The 12,468-nt window shown below is 37.7% G+C and overlaps 1 protein-coding gene across 1 annotated transcript in view; it reads left to right on the top strand.

The window, feature by feature from the left end:
* Window positions 1-557: 557 nt before the first annotated feature.
* The window catches only part of LOC121429203, a 37,759-nt gene continuing 25,848 nt past the window's right edge, over window positions 558-12,468 (top strand). The window contains exon 1 of the mRNA XM_041626157.1: window positions 558-1,015. Within this exon, the coding sequence (XP_041482091.1) occupies window positions 990-1,015 (26 nt within the window). The 5' untranslated portion in view covers window positions 558-989. The remainder of the gene's footprint in view (window positions 1,016-12,468) is intronic.

Genomic DNA, 12,468 nt, shown 5'->3' with positions numbered 1-12,468 from the left:
CATTGATCGTCTGTTGTTTATCATTCCACTCAAACCTTGATTTAGGAAAGGAGAGAGTGACAAGGGGGGGGGGGGTAAGAGTGAATTAGAGGGGGGTGCGAAAGGGATCGGAGAAGCAGGAGGTTGAGGGAGGGAGACATCAAAAGGCGATGGAGGATGATGGGTTAGGGACAATGGCAACGCATGTGAAAAAATAATTACAAACCCACACTCTCACCCAGAGAGAGAGATAAAGGGGAGATGTAGGAATAGGGGGGGAGGGCTTAAGAAAAACCTAGGTGAAAAGGTTATAAGCACATGCTCCATGCATGGCTGGGTTACATGCAGCGTACACCGCCTCCTGCACCTCCCCCACAACCGCGTTCTCCGATTACCGCCCAAGAGTAAACTTAATCTCTAAAGTATATGTACACACAGACAATGTCGTCTGCGCTGATCTCTCCAACGCGACCCCTTGAAAGGCGTACTGTATTACTCTCAAACACCACTTTTCTTTCTCGTAATCGTGGTCGTTTCTTCTTCTCAGTAACTTGTAAATTGATCACATTTACAAAGTAGGGCATATTATTCTAAATCTGGGTGTCTCTATATACACGGCGTCGACAGGAGCGCGGAGCGCAACGGGGCTTCCGAATCTTTTCACGATAGATAGGCACTCATGTGTGCTCTGTTGGGCGGTAATTATTTTTTCATGGAGTTTGTATTGCATTGCTCGGACGCCGCTCCTAGCTATATAGATGCTCACTGCAGCAGACGCTAACGCGAAACACGTACAGCCGAGGATTAGAGCGCAGATTTAACAATGGAGCTAGTGGCGATATGTACACATCTACTACAGATCTCGGGGGCTTTAAACTAGCACCCCGGACGATACCAGTTGCATTCTGCTGGATAACCTCGGAGGGATATTAATCCTACCCCTCGGGATCACATAAAACTTACTTGGAGTTGTTCTTTCTCTCAGGTTAATACACACCAACGATACCATCATGCTGAAATCAAAGAAGAAAGTGGAGTAAGTATTCAAAGCTACATCAAGCTCCTTATTATCGCCTTTTGAAATTATTGGTGAAATATTTTCCTACCATCATTTTTTTATTTCATTTTTCAAACTTTCCATTCGTTGCCACTGGAGAATCGCGAAAAAGTAATCTATTGGTTAAACCGTTTTGCTTAAATAACATTCATGACATTGGCTAGCTCTGCCCTAAATTTATATTGATAATTACTCTTCTTGTCGCGAAATGCGATAGCAAATGCACCTGAAGAATCTTACACCATTTTTAATCTCGGTACCCAATTTTTATTTATGTTTGGGAAGTTGTGCAATACGTCCTACACCACTGGCAATTTTCTTTCAGAATTCTATTTTTTAAGCTGGATTATTAACTTTTTTTATTTCAAAAAGTTAAAAGGGGCAACGACATTATTTTTTTTACATGACTGGGATCACAGATATTGAAGAAATAAGTCGAGAAATTCCAGCATTCGTGCTGATAAACCTTCTAAAGATATAATTTAATTTATTGCGGAATAAGACAAGCTTATTTGTGGATTGTGTGTATATGATTCGGCGATTGTCACTTGAGGTTTTTCGACACATTTGAACAGTTTTTTTTCACAACCCATTTTCTGTCTTTTATGAAAACAATGAACGAATGAAGTAATGTATTTAATGAAATATGCGAAAACAATAGTATATCTATTGATTGATATCGGATTTAAGTTCTTTTCCTGTTATTTCATCTGCTGAGATGCTTATTGCATTGACTTATTTTATTTTAGTCATTCCTAAATTAAGCAATCATACACTCACAATGTACATATATTGACTCAAACATCGGAAATGTGTAGACCATATTTTCTTTCCATTTTATTTTCTTTGGTATGTTCCATCCCCTTTGCACACATGGTGTAAAAAAATAGCAGTTTAAAACAGAAACGCGATCCAAATACGAAATCAATTAAATACGTCATGTATTGACTACTGACCCCATTTCAATACATCACAATCAACATCCTTGTTTGAGAGAGGGGAAAACTTCATTTCCAAGGCTTAGATATTGGAAATTTACAATCGAATTACGAGCAAATTGGCCTTCGTTCTTTCACCCTCACCGTGCACGGAATTACGAATTCCACCACATGTCATGGGGAGAAATGCCATGCAATGTTGTCGAATATCTGTGGATGGAAATGCTCATTTCTGCTCTGCCAAAATGTCACGTGGGAGTTTCTAATCAGGTTAAATACCAATAGAAGTTGATTTAATTCATTAATTATTTCCCGTATTCTCCGGCATGAGCTGCATGGGAATTCGCGCGAGACCGAATCATATCACATGTGCGTATATCCGGACGAGACACGCATGTTATACATCTATGTCTGTATTCAGACTTTACCATCACCATGTGTACATGTATTTAGAGTTGTTGTGATTGCGTGCCAAATGAAAATGTGGTCATTCTAAATGTTATCCATTTTCTGTATCATGACCATCTTGTGCACTTCATTTTCAATATTACAAACTGTATAACAGAGCACAAATATCTGTTTTTTCTATTTGTTTCGCTTGCAAATATAGCACAATCTGGCCTCTATCCTGACAAAAATATCAACCAAAGATCTTAGTGGATCAATTTCCATTAAAAAGAATACAATCAGATCCTAAAGAAATGGATAACTAAATGAATATTTTCAATTTCAGTAATGATCCTCATTAATCAAGTGCAAAGATATACGGACAGGGGTCGCATTTCTCATTTATAATTCGAAGCTGTTCTGTCTTTTTCTTGAAAATTCCATCTGTTCCTTTTGACATTTTGATGTAGCATGAGCGCAAAGAATAGCAATGGAAATGTCAATTTGACCTGCTGATTGCGTGTCGTATCCAGACAATGTTAATGATTTAAATTTGAGAACGATATTCAACAGTTCAATATGTAAGTGTATTGTTCTTCATGTTAAAGCGTGTATGAAGCCACGGCCCAGAAGCTCAAATTGCTCAGCAAATTACATGTACACCTATCGTAGAAAATTGTAGAAATAACATGACAGTTCAATTTAATGTTACAATAATGACACGAAGCGGTATTTTGTAAATCCAGAACAATTGTCCACTTTCTAAATTTCTCAGATGGAAAATCAATCTATTAGATCGCGATGGGGAACCAATCCAAAATTAGATTGAAAATAATTTATGATTGAGTTCTAAATCTATTGAAATTTTCAATATAGTTTTGGATTGGCCTCTTATTGCATTCTAAAGAATTAAGAAACCGTTATGAATACAGGGTGTACATTGGTAACCAAAAAACTACCTTATTCATGAATAAATTGAAAAAAGGTGGATCCCATGAAATAAAATAACAGGGTATTGACACGATTGAAACATTCTGGAAGGTTGCTTCAATCTTCCACCCACACCCTTATCATGTTTATATCTTTTGTATTTTCTTTTGCTCTCCACGCTTTCCAAAATAATGTGTGGACGAGATTCTCATGCTTTCAAAACGTCACAATTCTGTTTAGCTCAGTGATCATCACTCATATGCCCGGATCAACACATGCTTGATTTGGCCGTCTGAAATAACATCCAAAGCTCGATACAGCACATGCAAATGTCAACATAATAATGCTTGGGGTCGATTTTCTTTAGAGGATTTATGGATAATTTGCCTGAAATGCTCGAAAGGACACGAAAAAAGCAAATGTATATGTTTTCCACTATATTCTTTGGTTATCATTTTGTATCATGCATGTACTTCTTCTCATGAATGTATTTCCTCCCCCACTCATCTGTTTTTTTCCCTTCTGTTTTGAAACGTCTGTATGAAGCGTGATATGAATTTCATAAATTTTCAACGTGATAATAAACAAATACAGGAAAATGGGATGTTCTATATATTTTCTTTACAAATTACAAAAGTAAAATTTTGCAAATATTTTTGTTCTCTTGCTCTCTCTCCCTGCTCCATGCTCATTATTTCAATATTTATTCATTTTTTAATTATTATTGTCAAATAACTTCTTTTCTTTTCTTTTTTTTACCTTTTAGTTTGTTAAAAGTTAGTTCATAACAATACTTATGCTTACAAAATTCCGCGATCGTTTCAATAAGCCTAAGTGATGCAAATTACAGCTCATCGAGAATACAGGCCGGAGGCACTAAACCAGTGAAAATTTGCTTAACATGCTTGGGTTATTGTGGAAATAGACACCTGTAATTGATTATGATTATTTATTTTGCTTACCTATTTTTCCAATTAAATAATTTAGACGTCCAAGTTATATTGTCAACTTTAAAGACTACAATCTATCATGCATGTCATAGGTATATAGGTCGGGGTAAAAAGATGAAATTTTCATCCATTTTGTTGATCTTGTTAGTCATGTTAGATGAAGAGCTGTAATAGTTTGCAAAGTGTGTGCATCTATGCTAAGCAATTAGGCCTGGGTCTTACCACCAATGTGAAATTGTGCTTAGTTGTCAGCAATAAAACTGTTTAACATATAATGATTTGGTTGCCCATTTTTCGTAACTTTCGATTTGAGCGGAACTTTGCAATTTATCAAGTCATTGTGCTCATGCTGACTGCAACTTTCAATTTGAATGGAATTATGCTCCATCATTATCAAGGATATAGGTCGAATGTTAACGGACTAAATGGCAGGTTGCATTTGTCAGTTGAGGTTGAATTTCTGTATGATAGATGATGGTGATTTTTCAGCATATTGAAATAGTCATATGCAATGACAAATTGGAAATCATTTTCGTTTCCAAGCAGCAAATTGGCAAACCGGGAAGAGTTATAGAGATGTCTTAATTAAAGTCCCGCCTTCCTAACATCAATCAGCAGGCCTACCCCCTTTCCATGACAAGCAAACCATGTTTGCACTTTTTACTCGATCAACATCATTAATTTCATGTCATATTAACTAAGGAATGACTGCCCTAGTTTTCATTATGAACTGCTCTAATTGGGGCGTTCACAAAGAGGCTTGATTGTTAAAGCAACTAGCTGCGAGTGATGAAATTGGGGTGCTTTATAAGAAGCGAACCAGTCCATGTTGTGAAAGAATCGCACTTTCCGGTGTATAATGGCAGCCCACTTAACCCCAACAGTGTTACAATAACAACCATTTTTTTTAAATATCAATATGCTCTAAACTAATTCCATAACATTGCACAGAAGGCTTGGCGCGCCCGGTTAGCAGGCGTGGGGTGGGAGGGGGTAGGCGATGGGCGGTGGGAGCGCTTGCCCCCCAAAAGGATTTGGAAAAGAAGGGGAAATCGAAGAAATTGGAAATCGATTCTCCTGTTCTGAGTCTTTGAAGTGTTTGACAATTCTTTCTGTAGACCGAAACATTATTAATATTTAAAAAAAAAAACAGATGGCAATATAGTATGTCATTTTGTCATTAGAATAATGGAAAAGTCTATTCCATTCTTACTTGTAAATCAGTAAAGAAGGAAAATTAATAAAAAAATTAATGCTTGCATGAGATGTGCAAGCAAATATGAGATGTGTTGATTATAGAATCGTGATGAATCCATGGACATGTTTGAGGTCTACTTTGATCGACATAGGCCTTTAACTTCTCTTAGCTCAGTATAAAATACCAAGGTGAAACCTAAGACAAATTTCAGTTTGATCTTGCTGTCTATTTACGCATGAAATGATTACGGAAGCCAAATTATGCTTTTGATATAAATTCATCATATTTGCTGAAAAGAAAATTACCACATCAAGTCCAAATATTCGATGAATGTAATAAAATAAGAACTGCGATCTAAATGTTGCAAGGGTGGGCGAAAATATTATATTTTTCTAGTACTTTGTGTTCAGTGATACTCTTGTAGAGTATGAAATTAGAAATGTATATTTCGGGATATATTTTGTTATCATAACCCCTTTAGCCCCGTGCGTGTGACAGATAAGTTCAATGAATAATGCATATTTAATGAATCATTGAATGAGTACCATATTGAAGAATATAGATGGCAAAGATCATACACACAGGTTCACGGTATTACGATTCAGCAACGAATGTCAGTCTCCCTGTATATATTTGCCCTCATCTATTGCAGAGATGGCGGGGAATTAAGCCCAATCCCGCATTTTCCAAGGCCAATGAAATCCCATGTGTCGTTCACCTGTCGTTTGGAGATACGTGAATGGAACGAGTAGAAACAGGAAATGTAAAGGGTCATGTGACCCTAATCGTTAGTCGGGAGGGATTGTGGGAGCGAGTTCAATGGTTATTTTTGTTAGCTGGCTGCTTGTTGAAAACTTTACAGGGGCCATATAGAACGGTTTGGAGGGAAGCTGACCATGAAAGAAAAAAGAAATCCGACTAAAAACAATCAGATAGTCATTTTTCGTTTTTGTACATGTTTGACGAAGTGTGTTTGTGTGCGTGTGTGTATGTATATGTCGCGGGGAGATTGAAGAACCCGCACCCATGCTTCCACGGCCCCTCTTATACACCCGCACCCCTGGTTCCACGCCCCCTCTTATACACCCGCACCCCTGGGGAGCGTTTCATCAATATTTTGATCCGACAAGTTGTCAGATCTGACATCTTTCCATGATTTTGATTGGCTGAGAGGCACTGTTCCTATTTGGTAACTCTCGGATAAAATGAGACTTGCCGGATAAAACGTCCGACAAGTCCTTTCATGAAACGCCCCCAGGTTCCAGGCCCCCTCTTATTACTTGCATGCAGGAATCGTTTCATGGTTTGAAATATCCGAAATTGATTGCTTGAAATATATGCATGGATGATCGCTACGTACCTTTACTTTCCTCGTGAACTAATGTGCACTTTCTTATAGTTATTTTTGTTTAATCCATCTCGGGTTTAGAACGATCTTCAAAAATTGGTATTTCATCAAGGGGGTTGAAGGAATGGAGTGAAATTAAACTAGCAAAAGACAAAATGGGTGATAACGTCAACAAAATTGTAGAGTTTCTAAGCCATTAGGAGAATTATATGCAATTAGTAATGTAAAAATCTCAATATTTTGGGGATTTTTGATCGTCTGGCAAAAAAAAACCCTTCTCCGGTGGAACATTATTATGGAGTAATGATAATCCTATTAGACTGCATACAATCTTACAGCACATTTTCTTCATTTTCTTTTTAATTTGAAATTTTAATGTTTGATACAGTAATCGCAAATATGCATAGGAAAATGATTTCATATATGCCTTTTCTGAAATCAGAACTACCTAAAAATTATGTAGAATGATAAGTTATTTTCATTTTGGAATTCCTTAAAGGTTTTGGTGAATTTCAGACCCCAGCATTAAAAAAGAAATCTTGCATGAATATGCTTGTCTTAAATGCAAGTTAATGCACGTCAGTCATAAGTCCCTGATTAATCATGAAAACGGCCAAAAACGTCCAATTAAACTGATGACAAGTCACCTACTTTCTGGGAGAAGATATAGATTACTAATAACAAAAGCAACCTTGAGTATTCTTTTCCAACTAACGGGTATATGGAAAGCAGATGAAAAACAGGGGGTAAAACGCTTTCCATAAAATTTTCGTACAAGTTTGATCTTTCTCATTTTGAATAAAATACCTCTTCTCATATCTGTTTTCTCTCTCTTACACACGCGCACACGTGCACACATCCACACACACCCTCTCCCACACACCCTCACGCACACACACACACACACATTATTTTTCTCCCTCTCTGTCTGTTGGTCTCTCTCTCTCTCTCTCTCTCTCTCACACACACACACACACACTCACGCACCCACCTACACACACCTGATGATGACCATGATGAACATTAATCTTTATCATCAAATAATCTGTATCCAACATTTCCAATCTAAAGTTATCCAAATATTTTGTTGCTTACAATCGCTTTGTAGCCTTGCATTACATGCACGTTCCAAATCAACACTCAACACCCAGTCATGTATAGATAATAGAGGAAGATGCTTATACTCCTGATTGCAATAAAATCGAATGATTTCCTTTGAACATCCATTATGCGCATCCTCGAATTAATGGACGGAACGAACTTGCAATTTAGTAATGCATGTTATATGGAAAGGTAGTTTTATTTTCCCTCCCCGCGATCATGATGGGATGTTTGCTTAAGTTGACCGATTCTTTATTCTAGATCTCTTTGCAGTTCCATTAAAACACCATCAATTAAGAAGACACGGTTGAATATCAGAAATATTGGACAAATTGATTGATGTCCAAAAAGCAAGTATGAAACCAACATCTAAAACGTCGTACTCCAAATCTTGCTGCCCCCTCTCCCCTACATCTCTCTTCCCTCAGTCTGTTTTCCTCTCTTTCTCCCTCTCTATCTGTCTCTCAATTTGCCACGCTTATCGTTATTATTATATCGTTATACTTTAACCCAGATAGGAGATTAAGCCAGAAAGGAGACCAAGTGGAATGCTGTTATTATTATTAATATCATCATCATTATTATTATTATTGTTACTATTATCAGCATTATCATAATAGACTGCCCGCCATACATGTGCATCATGGCACCGAATCCTTAAAATCAACGGTTTGTTTAACCGATGTAAAACATCTTTGCCGCTGTACATGTCGTTGTCCTGCCTCGATACTTAAAACAATCACGAACTTATAGCTCGATGAAACCAAAATCTATCTTTAAACTGCTCCAATATTCGACTGTTATCATATTCCCCCCGTGTCTATATTAGACGTTCATATCTAAAGAAGATTAAATAAAATGGCATAATAGGCGCCATTTTGTATGCCACTGTATCCAAACTCATCATTATAATGTTTTTGCTTCGCGACGCACAGCTGATGCAAGAACACAGTCATGTATTAAAAATGCCCGTCTAATGTCAAAGTACAGCTGGGAGGTCATGGTCAAACATTGGTGAACCGGAACATGAGTGTCGTCCAAAGTTTCGGAGCTGAGGAAAATTCGCAAATGAGTTGTTTGTCAAGAGTCCAGGATGGAAATGCTGTTTTGATTGACCAATTTTCAACAAAGACCTCCCCCTGTTCTTTGTCATTTGAAGGGTATTTTCAATACATTGTCTTTGTTCTTAAACGCGTCGTCCATCGTCTAGCGATAACTCCCTATTACCGACACGATCGATGTCACGCGCACCACTAAACTGCCATTTAAAATTGTTTCACACCATTAATGCCATTCTTATTGTTCTCTATGTCGCGTTTGAATCGCACCATGTGTACCATCTATCATGTACCTTGTTCAAAATGCACCCCACTTCACAATCTGCGTGACCGGTAGCTTTGAGGTGGTATATTTCAAAGTCACCTACCAGGGCGATGTTTCACGAAGAGTTAAGTGTGAAATAGAGTCATATTTGTAACCAGACACGCCAGAGCTCTGAGATTAATAACGTGTTCTTGCTTTAAGAACACGGGTTAAGGTTTCGTTATTCATCTTAAGCTATTGCGATCGAAATGACTTGGGAACACGTTTTCGCTTGTCGCAGTCTGGCCTTTCGTAGGCCACTCTCAGCATTTTACAAACAGATTTTTTTTTCTGTGAAACAGTCCCTGCTGGAAACACGGTCTAATTATCCTCACCTCATTACCTCATCTCATCCTCATCCTTGTCTCATCCACCCCAGCCTCTTCTTGATCTTTCTCCCATCATCCTCCTTCCTTTGATTTCCCTTGTGGGTCTTCCGGCACGTCTCAGCTCCGTCACCCGTTCTCATTACCTCCTCGTCTTACCGGTCCTCCCCGAGTTTCCCCGCGGGACTGGTGTCGGGGGATTTAGGTCCAATTTAAGAATTATCCATTTAATCACAATTTGTTGCGCTTGCTTTCTGTTCTTCAGTATCAACCTCTCTGTCTATGGTTTCTGTGTATGTCTCTGTCTGCCCCCCCCCCCTCTCTCTCTCCTATTTTTTTCTCCCCCTCTCTCAACCCCTCTTGTATAACTCTTTACATAACTATCTACCATAGATTAAGATACTTTCTCCGTCTCCCCCCCCCCCACCTCTCTCCCTCTTGGCATGACTTGATCTCTCGAGGGCCCTCTATCTCCACCCCATCCAAGTCTTTTCTCCTCTCCCAATCTCTGCCTCCACATGTTATGTCCTAACACGTCAGCCCCTCGAGCCTCTGTATACATTTACGATACATATTAGTTTTATGAATATGATGGAGTCAAAGAGAGCCCTCTATTTTCATGTCAATACCAATCTCTCATCCCTCATTATCGTTGGCACTTTCCTTTCTTTCCCTTCTATTACTTCATCGTCTCCTCTTTTCTTGTTTCTCCAATTAGATTAGATTACATATCTCGGTTTTTTTCTGGTCAACCAATTAAAAACTATTTCAATGTCGAGACGACCCCTTCCATTACACACTTCTTACCGCACCCGGGCTTTCTCTTTTCTTATCTTGCAAAAGGACAAATCCCATTCCCCCTCCTTATTCGCTATTCACTTCTTTGTCTCTTTCTGTCTCTGCAACCCTCTCCCCCTCTCACTCTGTCTCTTTCACTTTTTTTCTCTCTATCTCTCTATCTACCCCCTGACTCCTTTCTATCCTTTCCTCTCCCTTTTCCCCCTCCCTCTTTCTGTTCTCTCCCTTCATTTTCATCTCTTCTTTCCTCTACATGTATACGTAATGCATTAAAAGTATCAAAAGGCTAGCGATCTAATGATTAAAATAATTGGTGTTTCGTGTTTCTATTTCCCTTGATAGTACTTAAGCCATTTCGTGATGTTGTGTTAATTAATTACCATGATAGCAATCACAATTAAGAACTCGTTTGAATGATTGCATTTTCAAAAAAAAAAAAAATAGCGCTGGTGAGGGGTGTCTGTTTGCTGGGTAAAGATAAGCATTGATTTTAATACTTAAAATATATACGTTAGTGAGTTGAAATCACCAGCGAGCCGTTTAATTTCTTTCCTTCCACAATAACATTAATAACTTAAATCGTCATACATATTATTTAATGGAAATCATAACCAACGAAAAAATACTTTCAATCAATTTAAAACGAACAACATATGCCGTATAATGGCGTATATGGTAATCACTTTTGAATTCGCATTTAACTTCACATTTGTAAATAAATTACAGCTATTATTTCACTGTTTCATACACAATTTAGTCAAGTCTCGACTTCTTAAATGTATTTGTTTTGTAATGTTTGTAATAATCAATCTGCACTAACGTTACATTTTGTGAAAATGAGGCCCGTTACCATTGTTAAAGAAAAGTTTTGTTTAAACTCAACTGAATACAGTGAATAAATTAGGAACATTACACAGAAGCCCGAAATGGCTCTTTCGATTGGCTAAACATATCAAGTTGTTGTTTGGTGTTGTGATTGATTGAAATATTTTTCTGATGCAGGCCCCGATTTATGGCAAGATAAGCAACACACAATTTGAGAAAAAAGTTAACATTCTTTATATTAACTAGGGATATCAAAACGCGATAGGAAAACCATACAATGGATTAGGAACCAGACTAAAGTAATAGACATAATCAAAGCAATTAAATCAATGAAATGGAGATGGGCTGGCCACCTTGCAAGATCACATGATAATAGGTGGACCAAACGCATCACAGAATGGAGACCATGGCTAGGATCACGAAATCGGGGTAGACAGAAATTGAGATGGAGTGACGAGCTCACAAAATTCATTGGTGTAAATTGGATTGCGTCAGCACAAGACAAGCACCTTTGGCACCAACTTGAGGAGGCCTTCGTCCTGCAGTGGGCTGAACATGGCTGATATGATGATGATGATGATGATATTAACTTTCTATTTTCAATTTGGAAGTTGAGAAAAACATGTGCGAGCTTTCATAGTTGTAGTATATACGCAATGATACACAGCTGGTAAAGAGAAATCAACGCAATTTATCGATATTATTTTCATATTACTATTTCGAGCATTGAACTATAGCGCAGTTTCCTTTAACAATAAATTGATCCACATTGTGCTGCACTCAACCCAGGTGAGGCAAATCGGTACCTGGTATGAATTCATTCTTTAAAATGCGTGTGCGCTGGAAGTAATTACGGCCGCCAAGCTACATGCATAGCTGGGTTAATAATATCCAAGTCCTTTTGAAGGGCTTAGACAATAGAGGCGTAATGCGCTGTACGAAAACCGTATATTGCTATTATAATTTATTTTATTTATTTGTCGATTTATATTAACAGGGTAGCCCTTTCAGTTACAAGAACTGTTCGACCAAGGGGCCCTGTATCAACAGAAATTAAAAACATGACAAAACAATATCACATAAAAATCGTCAACAAAATGAACATATGTGAGAAAGGAAAATGTAATACATAAAAGTAAAAAAAAAATCAAAATCACTATAAACTTATGATAACAGAAAAAACAGAAAGTATTCATGGAAATCTTAAAAACATATTTGTGTGAGGGATATCGATTAACATTGTTTTTTTTTAAGAATTAAGTGAATTTG

Source organism: Lytechinus variegatus, chromosome 15 (assembly GCF_018143015.1).
Source record: "Lytechinus variegatus isolate NC3 chromosome 15, Lvar_3.0, whole genome shotgun sequence".
NCBI classification, from domain to species: domain Eukaryota; kingdom Metazoa; phylum Echinodermata; class Echinoidea; order Temnopleuroida; family Toxopneustidae; genus Lytechinus; species Lytechinus variegatus.
This window is presented reverse-complemented; position numbering and strand designations above follow the sequence as displayed.